At 42.7% G+C, this 18,237-nt stretch overlaps 1 protein-coding gene across 2 annotated transcripts in view; it reads left to right on the top strand.

Annotated features, from left to right (window-relative positions):
* The window catches only part of SH3RF2 (SH3 domain containing ring finger 2), a 235,406-nt gene that overhangs the window by 152,673 nt on the left and 64,496 nt on the right, over positions 1-18,237 (top strand). For both annotated transcript variants that reach the window (XM_082254246.1, XM_082254245.1), the window contains exon 6: positions 14,717-14,814. In XM_082254246.1, the coding sequence (XP_082110372.1) occupies positions 14,717-14,814 (98 nt within the window). The remainder of the gene's footprint in view (positions 1-14,716; positions 14,815-18,237) is intronic.

Here is an 18,237-nt window from a genome sequence, read left to right as displayed (position 1 = left end):
CTGAGGCAGTGAAGTAAGCCCAAATCATGATGTTCCCTCCACAATACCTAACCATAGGGATGATGTTTTGATGTTGGTAAGCTATGCCCTTTTTGCACCATACATAGTGGTAAGTGATCTTCCCGAACAATTCAACTTTTGTTTCATCAGTCCACAAAACATTTTTCCACGGTGCTCTTTGGCAAACTTTAGGCGTGCAACAATTTTTTTTTTTTTTTTGGAGAGCATAGGCTTTCTCTGTGGTGTTCTGCCATGGATACCCTGCCTGTTCAAAGACTTATGTTTGGTAGACTCATGAGCAGGGATGTTTTCCAGTTTCAGTGATGTCTTTATCTGTTACTCGTGGGTTCTTCTTTACTTCATTGAGGATTCTGCATTGTGCCTTTGGAGTTATCTTGGCTGGGTGACCACTTCTAGGAAGAGTAGCCACAGTACCAAACTGTCTCCATTTATAGTCAATTTGTCTAACTGTGACTGATAAATGCTTGATCACTTTGAGATTGTTTTGTATCCGTTTCCAGCCTTATGCAGATCAACTACTCTTGATCGAATATCTTTAGAGAGCTCCTTTTTTGTGAGGCATGGTTCACATCAGCTCAGCTGATACTTCTCATGAACATAAATGTTGGACTCTAGGTGTGCATGCATTTGAATGCATGCATTTGAAGAAGAGGGCAAGTCCCTGTAAACGCGTCAAGCACACCCCCTCTCCCGACATCCACCACACATTTTGACAGCTGTATTCCCCGTGTGCAGCCTAGAGCGCCGCTGCCAATACCCAAACTTGGAGCTGGCTGACTCCCTGTCATCCTCAGTCTCTGTTTTGCTCAGTGGTGTCTACAGCCTCACACTGATTACAGCTGCTTGGTTCTAGGTGTTCCCTATCTATGCGGTTTCATCCTAAGCTCTATGTAAGTGTGCTGCTTATTTTTGATACTGACCTCGGTGCTCTGCTGTTCGTTTTCTTCCGCATTGAGGTGATCCTACCCAGATCTTATGCGGGAGCTGCAGATCTTCCAGTCTTGGTCCATTGTCCTGTTCATCTATCCAGTTGCCTCATCAATACCTCTACCCTGTTGATGGTCTACAGATACAGATGAAAGTTCCAACGGACCAAGGGACTATGCACTTCTCCTAGGAGCGCCGTATGTACTGTGTACTTGTACACTCTTTGGATTTGCGACCTGTGATGAGACTTTTTGTGTCCAAAGTTGCATGACAAGTCGCACTAGTAAAAGCAAATAGACTGTGCACTTTGCAAAGTGCAGCTGCACATTGCAAGTGCAGTTGCTCCAGAGCTTAATAAATGAGCAAAAGCTCTGCTGACTTCCATCATCCAATCACATGCAAGCAGAAATGCTGTTTTTTTTTTTTTTCTTCCTACACGTGATTGGGTATTCTTTGCCAAATAAAACTTTACATCATTTACTAAGCTATGGATCAATTGTTCTTGCAGAGTGCAACTGCAATTTGCAAAGTGAACAGTCTCTTTGCCTTTAGTAAATCGACTCCACAGTCTTTTAATATTTGTGGATCTTTCAGAATAAATAACTTCACATTGCAAGCAGCTAGAGAGGCAGTGATGGCTTGTTTGAAAACTCCTTTACTGTTTGTTAAAGGCTAATGCAACCTTTTACATCACATCGCATGTTACATCTGTATTTATGGAGCAATTCATGTGCATGCTAGGTTATCACGGAGCAGTGCATGAGTACTGAGACCCCAGGCCAGTATGATTATCTAGTATCAGTCTCAAATCATACTTGGTAAACTTGCTTTATCATATCACAGTACCACAGAACTCAGGCTTTGTTGAAATATGGCAACAGACAATGACAAATGGCAACAACAAAAGACTCATCATGCATAGTTAAACAGTTGCATATGCTATGTGCAGCTTAATCTATGTTAATATTAAAATTGTGTTTGTTTAGTCTAGTGGAAAGTGTTTTATCTAAATGCTACATCTTTTGGAGAAGTATTATTACAGTAATATTACAAGACTATTACTTACTCTTAGGCAATATTTAAAAACTGTAACAGCAATTACTTAAGTGCCGGTTCACACTAGGGCGACCTGTGAGGCGACCTGGTCGCCTCACAGGTCGCCGCAGGTCGCCTCCCATAGGGAAGCTGCGGACCCGTTCTGAAAGGAGCGACACAGAAAAAGGGTCCGGAGCTTCTTTGGGGCGACCCGGAGGCGACCGAGGTAGCTTCGCGGTGCGAAGTAACGTCGCCCCTATGTGAACGGGGGCTAAAAGTGGAATTTTAGTCAACAACATTTTATTTAGTTTTTTTTTTTTTTTTTAGAGTAGAAAAGAGAAAATTCCTGTCAGGTTTTATTGTTGTCTTATTGGGTAAATTTTCCATCACTTCCTGTCCTGATCCTAGTGGCTATGTTGTCACAAGGACAGGGCCGCTGATAGAGTGGGACCACCAGTCCTCCTGTAGGGGGCCCGGGCGCAGAGGGGGGCCCAGACAAGGAAGCTGATCTGTGTGGTGTGCCAAGTACAGCAATGATGCCCTGTATGTCTCTCCCTTCAGCAGCTGAATGCCAGAGGGAGAGTCACACAAGGCATCGTTCCTGTACTTGTCACACCACACCGATCCGCTTCCCTGTCTGGGCCACATATGATCCCCTGGGCACTCCAGCACTTTCCTTTCCTCCTGGGCGCTGCAGAAAAGCAAGTGGATGTGCCTGGACTGAGAGCTAGGGCTGTCATTTCACAAAGGCACCTCTAGAAAATGCCCAGGGGTCCTAGGTCCTAGGTGCATGGAGGGGCCTTGAAGTTTTCTCACCGCAGTGTCCTGAACAGTTACCCTCACTTTGGTTGGCTCTTTTGCATTACAGGTCAGTTCCATTATCTATTTCTCACATCTCCAACAGTCTTCAGTGCTTCCCCCCCCCATATACAAACATTGCAAATGGGCAGAATCCCCCACCCTGCACACCCCCCAACACTGAATCGTTACTAGTCAATGGAGATCCCTCCCTCTCACCCTCCCTGCCAGCCAGACCCTTTGCTTTTATTATACTATGGCTATTCCTCATCAGCCAACAGTATTCCCCATGCCCATCCCTGCCCATCCCTATTCAGTCCCCTTGACCCTCATCTATTTGCTTCTCCTCCTTCTTCCCCCACGCCAGCACAAATCCTCCTTTTTTATCCCTATACAGACCAGGATCCCCCAGTTTGACTCCAGTTCTCCTCTACCCATCCCTCATCTCCTGCCCACTCCCCCCTTTTTTTCCATCCTCCAAGGAAAGGGTCCCCGCCGGCTTGCGCTACACTTTTAGTTTAGTGCCAGTATTATGGGGCGAATTGGGCCAGAGGGCAGGGTCCAGGAGGCAAGTCAGTCTGGCACCCCCATAAAGCAGTCACACTGCTACCTGCCGGTATAATAGGCTGCACTAATGGGCACTGATAGGCTACACTGGTGGCCACTGATGAGGCCACACTGATATGCTGCACTGATGAGGCTGCACTGATGGGCAGTAAGGAGGCGGCACTGATGGGCACTGATGAGGCTGAACTTATGGGAACTGATAAGGCTATGCTGGTGGGCACAGATAGACTGGTGTACAGATGACAGGGCGGGTCATAAACTGGAAGGGGTGTGGCCTTTTCACGAAGGGGTGGGTCATATTTAAATTAGGGGGTGCACAAACTTAGTCAGGCCTAGAGCAGCACAAAACCTAAATACACCACTGCCTCCTGCTCCCCCCCCCATACTGTACCTTCCTGCCCATCCTGTACTGTGCCATTCTGCTGCCCCTTGTAATGTACCTTCCTAACCGCTGTACTTTGCCCCTCCGCACAAACCCCCATCCCCCCGCCCGCCGTGTACTGTACCCCTCCGCACAACCCCCCCCCCCCCCCCCCCCCGTAATTTTGTAAGTTTTGTTGTGTTTTCAACAAAATAATAATAATGAAAATAGCTTTAATGTATTTTTAGTGAAAATATTGTTTTGATTTTTTTTTTTTTTTTGGCGGGGGAAGGAAGCCCTGTCAGGTAGGCTGTATGGATCCCTGTGATTTCTAACAGCAAAATAAAATACAAAGTACAGCGCCAAAAAAAATGCTGAACAAAATCACTATGAGGGAAAAGTCCAACAAATGCAAATGAAGATCCACAGTAAAGAAAAAAGTCCAGCCACCAGAAGATGGAGTCAGTAGGTGGAAATGTCAACCCTGCGTGCATCAAATAGTAAAGGTATCTGCTTACCAGAACCCAATGACCCCCTGTTAGGGTGGGTCAAACGAGCATGTAAAGGAGAAATCCAAGGAGGGGGTCCTCTAACAGAAGGAGATAATCCGTAATGGTCACTCCGAGACAGGCAGGCTTCCGGCACCCAGATTAATCAAAGCAGCAGGTAGTGACAATATCAAACCTCAAATGATGAAGAGAGAGACTCCAATGGCATAGTAAACTTTAAACTTTTAATGAATAATAAAACATAAAAATGGCAACTCACAATCCGGACAACTCAATGCGCATGGAAAGGATACCAAGAGGAGCGTGTCGACATGCGGGCGTGCCTGACGTTTCGTCCTACTCAGGACATTATCAAAGGCCTTTGATTAATCTGGGTGCCGGAAGTCTGCCTGTCTCGGAGTGACCATTACGGATTGGCTCCTTCTGTTAGAGGACCCCCTCCTTGGATTTCTCCTTTACATGCTCGTTTGACCCACCCTAACAGGGGGTCATTGGGTTCTGGTAAGCAGATACCTTTACTATTTGATGCACGTGGGGTTGACATTTCCACCTACTGACTCCATCTTCTGGTGGCTGGACTTTTTTCTTTACTGTGGATCATCATTTGCATTTGTTGGACTTTTTCCTCATAGTGATTTTGTTCAGCATTTTTTTTGGCGCTGTACTTTGTATTTTATTTTCCTGTTAAGCTTATTTTTGTACTGGCTGCCTTTGTTCTTTATTTGTCCAGAGTTTGACCGAGCGCGGTCCTTTTTTCCTTTATTATGATTTCTAACAGCAGCCCTGCACAAGAACAAAAGCCAAAACTAAAAAAAAATTAATAAAAAAATAAAAAGAAATTCACCATATTCCATTGTGTAGCCTTCCCCATGCTTTCCATCTAAGTGTTATTGTTAACAAAATGCCACCAGTTTGAGGACTGTGCTTTTTAATGGTATATCAGTAGAGATGTCACCAACTAAAGTGCTTCTAATAGATAAGGCTGTGGGCTGTGCGTAGACACAGAATTGTAGGCTTTTATTGCATCATCCTACACTGATTACATGACAGGCTGGAGAAATGTGCATTGATACAACACAATATATGGTGGGCACATTTGACTCTTGAGGGTAAAAATAAACAGCTAAGAAGACAACGTGTTGTCAGCTTTGTAAGTAAAAGTGTTATATAAAACCAGCGCACGCCTTTTATTTTTCTACTCTGTCATTGGAACCTTTGTATAGGTTTTATGATTTACTTGCAGCAAATCTGTAGGATGCAAAAAAAAAAAAAAAAAAAAATCAAACATGTTAAAATTGCTTTTATTTTGTGTATTAAATATCATTGGGTTCTGAACTGTACTGTATTTCCAGAGTAACATTATACAGTATATACATTATATGGGCAAACGTTAATGGATAGGTTAAACTGGATGGACTGATGTCTTTTTTCAACCTCACAAACTATGTAACTATGTGACATCCCTCCAATTTATTGAATTCAGCTGGAGGCTACTGGTAATGTTACAGCATACAAAGACATTTTAAATAACTGTGGTTTTCACCAAAGGAAACTGAATTCAAATAAATTTAAGGGATGTCTATATACCTTTAGCCATATAGTATAGAGGATCGGATACATAACTCAATCTCAGTTTTTGCAGATGACACAAAAATAGGCAGGGTGATAATTTCACATAAGGATATAGAAATTTTTCAGAAAGACCTGAATAAAATAATGGGGTGGGCAACTACATGGCACATGAGGTTTAATGTGGATAAATGTAAGGTAATGTCTGTACAAATTGTGAATAAAAACAGAATGCAATGATGTGGAAGTTTCAAATTTCAATATTTTATTCAGAATACAACATAGATGACATATCAAATGTTTAAACTGAGAAAATCTATAATTTTAAGGGAAAAATACGTTGATTTTAAATTTCATGGCATCAACACATCTCAGAAAAGTTGGGACAAGGCCACGTTTACCACTGTGTGGCATCCCCTCTTCTTTTTATAACAGTCTGCAGACGTCTGGGGACTGAGGAGACAAGTTGCCCAAGTTTAGAAATAGGAATGTTGTCCCATTCCTGTCTAATACAGGCTTCTAGTTGCTCAACTGTCTTAGGTCTTCTGATAAATACAAGAGAGGGTGGAGATAAGCCAGGACCCTCTGACATTGTGAGACCAGGAATATTGAAAACCTCTGCATCCTAGTTTTTCATGAAATTTGCATTTCAGCTGCAATCAAGGGGAATTCGATGAGTAACAATTTTTGTCCACAACAACCAGCAACCCAGTAGCAAATTACTGACTCAAAGGGAGGTTCTGCTAATTGCGATGAGGTCTGTTGTGCAGGGTAGGAGAGGCTTGGTACTGAGTTTTATCAATCACTGTCTAATATTACATGAATGTACACTGGATCCACCCTAGTATTTTCATATAATCGACTTATACATGCAGGAGGGTTGCCAATTTTTGTTTACTAGCAACAATGGAATATAATCTGATCAAATGTTTATATTATAAAGGTTATGTGTCATAACTACTTTACAATGTCATTTTACCCTACAATGTCATTCTGTCTTATTTAACCACTTAAGTCCCAGAAGATTTTACCCCCTTCCTGACCAGGGCCTATTTTGCGATTCGGCACTGCGTGAATTTAACGGACAATTACGCAGTCATACGTCGCTGTACCTAAACGAATTTGACGTCCTTTTTTTCCCACAAACAGAGCTTTCTTTTGGTGGTATTTGATCACCTGTGCGATTTTTTGATCATGCGCTATAAACAAAAAAAGAGCGACAATTTTGCAAAAATAAAAATATTTTTCACATTTTTTATATGAAATTCCCCCCAAAAAATGTAAAAATCTAATTTTTTTAACATTGTAGGCCAATTTGTTTTCTGCTACATATGTTTGGTAAAAAAAAATCGCAAAAAGCGTATTTTGATTGGTTTGCGCAAAAGTTATTTACTAACTAAGGGAAAGATTTTTGTCTTTTTTTTTTTAACTAGTAATGGTGGCGATCTGCGATTTTTTTTGCGGGACTGCGACATTGCAGCGGACAGATCGGACCCTTGACTGACATTTTTGACACTTTTGGGGGTACCAGTGACATTACTACAGTAATCAGTGCTATACATATGCACTGTTACTGTAAAAATGACACTGGGAGGGAAGGGGTTAACTTTATTGGAGAGGGAGGGGTTAAGTGTGTCCCTAGGGGCATGCTTCTAACTGTGATTGGATGTGGCTGTGTGTGTAACAGCAGAGATCAACGGTCCTACATAGTATGACTGTATCATCTGTGCTGTTACACAGGGGAGAAAGAGAGGCGGCTTTGTTTACATTAGCCGCCTGCCTTTCTCCTGCTGTATCCGACGATCGCGAGTGACCGGGGGACATCGGGTCCGCCGGTCACACGCGCAGGGCTGCTTAGGGAACGAGCGGGGGCGGGAGCGCGCCTCCGGCGGTGCGCGCTGGCCCCCTATTGGCTCACAGGCTAGTGATGTACCGGTATGGCAGCGGTCGGCAAGTGGTTAAAGGATGAGTCCACCCAAAACTATTTCCTTTTTTGGTAGATACTGAGGTGCTAAGTTTGTTTGTCAGAGACTCGGTTAATGAAATAAGAGTCCTGGGTATGCACAAATGTTGTGGCCATCATAATTAGGTCCTGCTATGGGATAGCAAACAGGATCACTCTTACCTTTATTAAATTAAATACATAAATAAGTTAAATAAATAGACACCACACACCATCGGTTTGGAAAAAATTATTAGGCCGCGGCCTTTATTATTTGTTTTAAATAACAACCAGAAAGATTTTTAAAAACAACAATAAGATGTAATAAACACTGAAAACAACCCGATCACCACGATCCAGGTTGTAAAGTAAATAAACACAATTTAAAATTTATCCAACACTTATTCAACACAATATTACACCAAAAACGTCCCCCTTTGCATAAAACAAAGGTGACCCACAAATAATAAACGTTGGCCGCGACAGCCAAGGGAGGGAGGGAAAGGGGAAACTAGAACAGCTTCTTCTTGTCTTCTGAGGTGGTCTGAAGTACCTGCTGTATAGAAGCCCCTTATATAGCCCTAATCTGGGATCCAGTACAAACTGGCTGGCAGCTTTGGGCGGCAAATTTGAGCGGGAAGCGGGGTGTAAGCTCAAATCTCACCAGATACAGGGGGATTTGAGCGGGAAAGAGGGAAGAGGATGCTCTAATCTCCACAGATACCTGAAAAATTGAGCGGGAAAAGAGGCAGCAGCTGAAACAGGGTCAAAAGTTCATTTGACCCTTGCCTCAGGGACCCTATACTAATGTATTATACTCCTATATGACTAAATAATTAGCCTGCCCTGTCACTATCCCATGAGGAAAATGGAGGGCATAAAATATGCCCCTTTTCCTTTCATTCCTGTGGAATATGTGCCGCCTCCTTGATACAGGCTAGAGAAAGAGTATCAAAATCACATGATACATTATTACACAGTGAAACACTTCTTCTTGGGATGTAGACATCTCAGGAGGCAGCAAATGGCTGACCATATGCTATCCTTGCCTAGGTGAGGAATCAGGAAGTGGTGGATAGTGTGACAGGAAGTCAGGTAAATCTGTGGATGTAGTCACAGACAGGAGATACATTTCCACCTGGTTTAGAAAATTCACCAATTACTATAGGGTGTCGGCTGAAAAGGTAGCCAGGACGGCTTAAGGAAGTTGAAAGGCCTTCAGCTGTTCGGAATGAGGAAGTTAAGGCCTCTATAATTTGTCCAAAGGAAGTCTATTGATGGCTGCCTCCTGACGCTGTGTGGGCTGGGGAGAGGAGGACAGTCAGATGTGTGCCTCCCGACGCTGTGTGAAGCCTGGGAGAAGGATTGCTGCCTCCTGACGCTGTGTGAAGCTGGGGAGAGGAGGACAGTCAGATGTGTGCCTCCCGACGCTGTGTAAGCATGGGAGAAGACCTCCTGGAGCGATGTGCGCTGAGGAGGGTAAAAAGTGTGAAGACCTCCTGGAGCGATGTGCGCTGAGGAGGGTAAAAAGCGTGAAGACTTCTCAAGGTGAGAAAATGAACTATTTCTATGTGGAAGAAATAAAGGAATGTTTGCTATGTGAAGAGACAAGCAAAGGGACATGTTCAATGTGAAGAGGAAAAGGGACATGTTCAATGGACATTTGTTGTGTAAAGAAAAAACATGGACTATGGAGTGTCTGCTGTAGGATCAGCAAAGTTTGCCCAACAGTAGGTTGGAGACAGACTTCATTAGATAGGTTCATGTGTGTGAGAAGTGTGTGAGGTAGCCGCCCACAGTGTCAAGGATTTATTTTGTGTTTTATTTTATTTTGGATGTTTTTGCTGCATGCACTTGTTTGAAGAAAATTGCATTAATAAACCAAACTGTTGTTTGCAAGCACTTCTCGGCTATCTCCCTGTATAACGAATCCCCCCCAAGGGGTCATCCACGCCCACCACCGAGCTAATCTCCCACGATAGATAGATAGATAGATAGATAGATAGACAGACAGACAGACAGACAGACAGACAGACAGACAGACAGACAGACAGACAGACAGACAGACAGACAGACAGACAGACAGATAGATAGATAGATAGATAGATAGATAGATAGATAGATAGATAGATAGATAGATAGATAGATAGATAGATAGATAGATAGATAGATAGATAGATAGATAGATAGATAGATAGATAGATAGATAGATAGAGTGTTTATTGTTTGAGACTATCTACAATTGTGTAAGAGGTCAGGCAGAGGAAATAGATGAGAGAAAGTTAATTTTCCATTGTGCATATGACACAGAGACATGGAGATATTTTAGTCATAAACACCCAAGCCTTTGTACACAGTAAACCTATTACTGAAATGTATAATAGTTATAAAAGATACACTTTATTTCTATCATACTGATGTACTAAACAGCATTTTATAAAAACTTTCCATCTCGCCAGTCTGCCTCCCACATATGCACAAGCCTGACCATTCATTTTGATAGAAAACTCATCCACAGCCTTCAGTTGAGGTAAATGAAGTGTGGGCCATTCATGCACAAGAACACACTGGCCAACAGGGCAGATATTGGAAGAAAAGCTGCAGGGTGTCTGGTAGACCTCACAGTTAAAACCTGGACAGTTAAGTCCAGTACAATTCATCATAGATTAGTAAACAAGTGCAAAAAATTGACTTAATAAGTCTACTATAAGTACAAAAGTCACACTAGCAGCGCTAATAGTGTACATAAACAAAAGAATATCAAACAGGTGCAAAGTTGACTAAGTAATCGCCGTATTAGTACAAAGTCATACCAGCAGCGCTAATAGTGTACACAAATCTATACACCACAGTAGAAAGAGCAATGCTCTGCAGCTTAAACTCCCCCAATGTGAGTTGTATATAAGGGGGCAGGGGGACTATTTGTTTTAATAAATATTATGTGAGTTACACTATGAGTCCTCCCTCCTTTATTTTTATGCCTTGCACATGATACAAGATTCCATGTGATCAAGTAGCATTATTGGCTGAATATCATCTGGACCATTTTGTCTTGGTGAGCAGCGGTACTTGGATCTTCCGGGTGGCATAAGCCTTAAAAGTGATTGGATAAAGGCGCAGTAACAGTCGCATCTGGTGAGTGTGAATTGCTGAGGGGCTTCACAGTGGTGGGGCGGAGGTGCACTAAGTTACCATTGGAGCACAGACTTTTTCTGCAATCCTTTTTAATCCTATTCTGTTCACTTGGACATTGGGGGGGTTTAAGCTGCAGAGCATTGCTCTTTCTACTGTGGTGTATAGATTTGTGTACACTATTAGCGCTGCTGGTGTGACTTTGTACTGATACTGGGATTACTTATTCAACTTTCCACCTGTTTGATATTCTTTTGTTTATGTACACTATTAGCACTGCTAGTGTGATTTTTGTACTTATAGTAGACTTATTAAGTAAATTTTTTGCACTTGTTTGATATCATTTGTTTTGACAATTATAGCAGCTGCTTTATTTTTCCCGTAAGGGAATTAGATTTCTATCAAATTTATTGTTTGTTTCAATATAGCGCTGGGTGAGTGGGTTGACCAGTTTTATCTCATTCATCACCTATTCCTTACGATCATCATAGATTAATATTTACTATCTAAGTCCCCATTCAAACCTGAGTGTTTTTAATTTTTACTTGCAATAGATTTTATTGAAATTTTCATAACATAAGAAAAACAAACAGAATCAGGGTTCAACATACATGAGCCGTACCAGGGAAAAAAACATGTACATGTACATATGCAAACAGTAAATGCAGAAGGTCAAATGAACAAGTGAATAAATGCTTCATGAACAGTGTCAGAAGTCTATCAGGAAAACACATTAACCATGACTGTATCATCAAAATCAACCGTGTGATGAAAAGTATGGACTCTGTAAGCAAACTTGCCAGTCCTTGTTAAATTTAAGACCTCGGGATGTAGAGTAGGCGTACGCCTTTTCTAAAGAACACTGCAAGTTCACCAGACAGACAGCTTCCATATGGGAAGGTGCAGCGGATTGTTTCCAGTGTCTCGCTATTACTGTTTTGGCAGCTATCAGGATATGCACAGTAACTGTCCTCATAAAGGGCGTGTTTTTAATTTTTAATCCTTAAGCCAGACTAAGCTCAACATTTTTTTCTGATTATCCCTGTTCACATTTGTGCATTAAGTCACTCTACACTAAAAAAAAAAAATACATGAGCATTTTTTAAATGCATTTTTGCTCCCAAAACACTTCAATGGGTGCACCTCTAAACGTGCGAAGGATGCATTTTTGTGCAAAAAAAAAACTGCTTTCCTTTTATAGAACTGCTTTTCTCTGCTTCCGAGCTCTGAAATCAAATGCCTAAAGCTTGATACGCATGCAAATACACTTGCACAAAGCTTGTGAAATGGCCAAAAAAAAACCTCTTCAAAATGACTTAGAATACACTCTGATTGAACTCTGCTCACTTGTGAATGCAAGGTAATAAATGATAAGCATAGGGACAGGGGCCCAGTAAGGAATACTAATACTAAGACTAACCCATATTAAAGTGGATGTAAATCCCATTAATGAAATTTGACCTGGGCACATCTATCTGTACTGTTTACTTATCTCTCTCCAAAGCCCTAAGTCCCATGTCTTTCTGCTGCTCCGTTCCTCTGCTATCAGCATGATAACTTCTGACAAGTTCTCTGACGAGGAGATACAACCAGATGGAAATTGGTGTCGGGGTGGGTGCATAGAGATAGATTAACAAAGCACAACTCTGCATGTTTCTTCCTTCCTCGCCCTCTGTGGAGGGGGGAGGGGGGGGGGTTGTGCCTTTCTATCAATCAGCTGTCACACAGAGTACTGTATACCAAGACTCCACACCCAGTGCTCGAACAGGAAGAGAAAAAATTCTAACACAATGTTCACGTTCTAAACAGTGTAAAAAGCTGTAGATAGCAGATATACAAATAAAACTTATGTAGGGAGATTTCTTTAATCTGTATATCATCTTAGGCTGTTCACTTCATTGGGTATATGTGAGGGTTCACATCCACTTTAAGACATGAATAATACTACACTTAAAGTATGCATGGCATTTCAGATCTTAAAATGAGCATTTATAGATATAATTTGTTTTGAACTGCATGGAATATAACTAAATATTAATATTTGGAAGTAATAACAATGTAGATGGTTGATCCAGGGAATATCTGATCACTTTAGGAAATTGGAAGGAATTGTTTCCTCTGTTGAAGCAAACATTACCCTGCTTTGTGGTTTTTTTTTTTTTTTTGTCTTCCTCTGGGTCAACTGTGAGTTTAGTGTTCTGCAAATGTAGGTTTCTAATTGTATCTATTTATTTTCTAAGCTATGTAACCATGTCAATTTAAAGTGTACAGCAGCCTTCTTAGGTTGACATACCGGTTGCACTCACCTACTCCTCATTTTAAAATACAATATGAAATATCTAAATTGATTTCAGTGTATGGAAATGTCTTTATTGAAAGGGTAACTGCACTTTCGTGGAAAAAAATAGCAAATGGAAAAAAAAATGTTTATAGCATATGCAATTGCGACACAAGTCATATTGTAATTGAATGTTATTAAAAAATGTCCTTTCCTTTTCAATCTACAGCTCTGTAATTTTCTGCAAATTGCAAAGCAATATGGCTACCTGGAGGTGTTTTGTACACAGAATGTGTACAGAATGCCCCTCAGAAACATCATGTCCTGCTTGTGTGATTGGCTCACTGATTTTCTCAGAAGTCTGCTCTAAGATACAAGTCATATTTTGGGCATCCCCTGCACCAAAAATGCCATTTTTGGTGACATACTCCCAATATGAAATCACAACTAAAGGGATGCAAACCCTGACATTTTCCTCATTAGAGCTCTGCAGGTGCAGCAATTGATTGACAATTATGAACCCACTCCCATTAGACTTACTCAGCATATGGGTACAGAGAAACACACAGAGATTTCTTCAGAATAACAAAAGGTAGAAATCTGCAACAAAGTTTGTTAAAATCCTTGCAATGTACAGAGATCACCCAGAGGGGAATGTTTTTTCTCAACAAAAGTGGAGTTACTCTTTAAGTTTGTGAAAGATGTCATATAGCTTACAGTGAGTTAAAGAGACTCTGACACCCTCTATTCATTTCAACAACAAACTTCTCCTTAGAGTATATGTGTGTTTAATGAAATGTATGTATAATATTTACAGCCTTTCTTGAGTAGACATCCAAAAGGCTTGAGACTGCTGCTGGGCACTGCCATTTTGGATGTGGTATCAGTAGCCTCAGCAGAATGAGAGGTGTTAGTGTCCATTCACACTACTGCTACTTGTCAGGCGACTTGTCAGCCTGACAAGTCGCGGTCCGTCGCGGTTTATGCAGTGCTACAGGACCCGTTCTAATAGGAGCGACACAAGTCGCTCCGACTTAGAAAAAGGGTCCTGTACTACCTCGGAGCGACTTGCATAGACATTCATTATATGAAGTCCGTGCAAGTCGCGACGAAGGCGTGGAGCACGCGACTTCACAGGTCGCTCTCGAAGTCGGAGCGACCTAGTGTGAACCGAGACTTATACACGTGACACTCTACAGTATTCCCCTTCATTTCTCCCCTGGCAGCTACTTCAAAGGTTATATAGGGAGGTGAGGGGAGAGGCGAAGGAGCTGAACCAACACAAACTGTAATAGAAGAGAGAGCTATGGCACAGCAAGAGAGGAACTGTGGCTGATCTAAAGAATCGACTCTTCCTGGAGTGGTTGAAATTTCCTAGCAAGTTCAAAGACACATTGCAAAATTGAAAAAAAAAAAAAAGTTTATGAAAAGAAAAAATACAGCAAGTAATCATCTAAAATGTTTCTGTGCTTTTACCTGCATTTTTTTAAATTAGTGACAGAGTCTCTTTAAGTGGACCTAATGTGTACTTAGACACAAGGAGAAAAAATTATGTTTTCTTATGTTTGTATTTACAGGCCAATGGCTCATTTTACTATGCCACACTGGGATCACAAGGGACAGGCCCATCACTAGTCGCCATTCCAAGCAGTCATCATAATGTTTTGGCCAACATGTGAGTATATTTAATTCTGTTTGACCCAATATTAAAATAATATGGGTTTCCTTAACAACTTGGGCCGACATTTGGACATAATCTCCTTTTAAAATGCTTGAAATGTTTCTTAACGTTCCTAAAGATACTGGCAAGAAACACCAGTAATACACGCTGGTATCACCAAACCAAGAGCGCTGTGAGCATGCATTAATAACAAGCTGTAAAGCTATCTGCATTGGGTCCTCTAAGTCAATATCCTGGCTATTCCAGTTGCAGAATAAGCAAATCTCATGTCCGAAAAAGTTTTTTTTCCAGAGTTTGGTGCTATTTACTTAGACACATTTTGAACTTTAAACACTTGATGACGTACCGCTTGATCAATAGAGACAAGGTAGGTTTCGTCCTGGATCAGCAGGCCAGCGACAACGTCCACAAAGCTGTCCACCTTATACACCTTCTACACCAATGGAAAATATCTGGGTTCCTGCTTTCTTTAGACCTTTATAAAGCATTTGAGTTCCTGTCGTGGGAGTACCTGCTATTTGTACTGTCCCACTGGGACTTTGAAGAGGCCATCTTAGCTTGGATTCAGACCTTGTACCCGACCCCTCTGCCTCAGTCAAATACACAGGGTTTGTTTCAACCCCCTTCTTGATATTCAGGGGCACAAGACAATTTGTCCTCTGTCCCCAGCTCTTTTAATTTTAGTGCTAGAACCCCATTGCTGCACTCCTTATCTGCCCTTATGCAGTATTGGCAGTTCCTGCACTTGTCCTGGATAGGCCTGATTAATGACAAGTTTGTCCAAACCCAGTGCGGGTTCCGTCACATTTCCTTTGCTCCAGAACAGAATCTTCCACTTCATCTGTGCCAAAAAACACCCCAGGATCTCCAAAAGGACTCTTTTAGCACACAGGCTACAGGCGGGTCTGGGGGATCCTAATATTGCTAAATACTATCTGACTGCTCTGATTGTCCTCTATATCCCTGCTTCAGAAAATATTCCTCTGTGGGTACTTTATAAACTTCCCAACTGCGCTCCCATCACCATGCTAATGCTCCTTTGGCTCCCTCATATTATTCTACATATACACAACGTTCGACCTGCGCCAGTAAAAAAGTCAAGTACATTCGAAAAAGTTTCAACTGTGGCTGTAGTTAGTCTTTTTAGGAGGTATGCAGGATATTTCAATCCCTGGGGTTACTGGAGATGGAGGGTGGAGGTGGCTGCAGGCTTCATACAGAGCTAGAGGGACTCTGCAACGGACAAAAAAGGGGTAGGAGAAGAAAAGCAGCACCACCTGAATGTAGATTAAAAGGTTATTTATTACATAAAAACAATGTAGTAACTCACACAGAGGAAATAGTTGATCAGCAAATGGTGATGGTTCATCTGCAAAACTGTAGGGATGTTAGGGAAGTACACTGTGGCTGCCATGGTCCTGGCTGTGCCGGTGGAGTCCGACACTTCCTATGTTTCTGACAGCGTTCAGTATCCAGGCTTACATCCAATAGTGGCGAGCCCCGGTGCGCATGGGCACAAGGTCCGAGGAAATTCTAAGACTTAGAGAACAGCTGATTGAGAGGAGGAGGGGCTGAGGTGGGACGCACACACCGCCGCGGGAAAATTGCTGTCCCGGGCAAACTATATGTGCTAGAGACCCCAAAATTGTATGGCAGGTAGCCAAGACGCTCCTCTACAACTGTTAAAAATTTGGGGTCTCGGGGATGAAAGGGTGCGGAGCAGTGGTCCCCGGTTCTCGGGGTCACTGCTCCGCGCCCTTTCATCCCCATGACCCACGGGGTCACTGCTCCACGCCCTTTCATCCCCGAGACCCCAAATTTCTATCAGCTATAAGGGAGCGTCTTGGCTACCTGCGATATAATTTTGGGGTCTCTAGCAGCTTTGGTTCGCCCGTGACAGCAATTTTCCCGCGGCGGTGTGTGCATCCCACCTCAGCCCCTCCTCCTCTCAATCAGCTGTTCGCCAAGTCTTAGAATTTCCTCGGACCTTGTGCGCATGCGCACCAGGGCTCGCACCAGCCGGAAGTGACGAGGTCCGATTTTTTCACGGGTCCGACAAAATTTTACAACAGGGGCCTGCTGATGTGGAGATGCGGTGTATACAATGAGTAATCTGGCTGGAACAGGAAGTCATATGACAGAGAGACTCTGGGGGTGGTGGCCTGTTGCTGTGGAGATGCTGTGTATACAATGAGTTGTAAAAAAAAAAAAAGGTTTGAAATAAATAAATAAAAATAGAAATAATAATAATAATAAAATCAAAAATAAAATTAGAGGTAAAGGGAAAAAAAAATAAAATTATACATTTTTCTTATTCTTTTCTTTTATTATCAAAAAATTGATAATAATTAACCTTGAAAAAAAAAAGACATAATGCATATATACTCATATGTATAGGCACATAAAGATTGGAATGAGATAAGTCCATGATGGAGAGGGGCTTCTTGTAGGTAATTGAGATGCAACACAGCAACAAGCCCCCGCCCCCTGAGTCCCTCAGTTATAAATCTCCCTGTTTGACACATAAATCCGCATCGCCTGAGGAAGGAGCACACATGCTCCGAACATGAGAACCCCCCTGCCACTATTAGATGTAAGCCTGGATACTGAACGCTGTCAGAAACACAGGAAGTGTCGGACTCCACCGGCACAGCCAGGACCACGGCCGCCACAGTGTACTTCCCTAACATCCCTACAGTGTTGCAGATGAACCATCACTATTTGTTGATCAACCATTTCCTCTGTGTGAGTTACTACGTTGTTTTTATGTAATAAATAACCTTTTAATCTACACTGAGGTAGCGCTGCTTTTCTTCTCCTACCCCTTTTTTTCCCCTCATATTCTTCGCCCATCAGCACTGAGTCCGCTTATGTATCATAGCTTACAAGTATGGGATTCTGTACGGTCCTCCTCTTGCCTCATGTCACCCTTCTCAGGGCCGGACTGGCCAGCCGGGATAGCGGGAATTTCCCCGGTGGGCCGTCGGCCCTGGGGCCGCTTTGAGATGGGGCCGATTTGAGATAGGGACGGACGGCCGCTGCCCGGCCGCTGCCGGCCCGCTGCACTCGAGCGCCGCCGCCGGATTCTTTTCAAATTCCTACACCAGCCGCTGTGAGCGGCATGACGTCATATCCGGCGGACAGCTGCGCGGCGGCGGATCTCCTCTTCTGCATGACGGGCCGCGCCATCCATCTCTCCCTTTCCTCCCACACGGACAGCAGCCGGCAGCGGGAGGTCGTCTGAGACACATAAGTGAGCGAAGCAGAGCCTGCCCTATGTTGCCCTGTTCAGCCAGGTAAGAGTAAACTGGCTGGGGGGGGGATTCAGCATTGTATTAGGGCCCCTAATACAATGAGATGAACAAAATGGTGGCCAAAGGTCTCCCACCACTGGTGTCCACTGATCCATGTCTCAAG

The sequence above is a fragment of the Pelophylax lessonae genome, assembly GCF_965119305.1.
Source record: "Pelophylax lessonae genome assembly, chromosome: 4".
Taxonomy (NCBI): Eukaryota; Metazoa; Chordata; class Amphibia; order Anura; family Ranidae; genus Pelophylax; species Pelophylax lessonae.
Note: the sequence above shows the minus strand (reverse complement) of the source record. Positions and strands in the feature narration are given on the sequence as shown.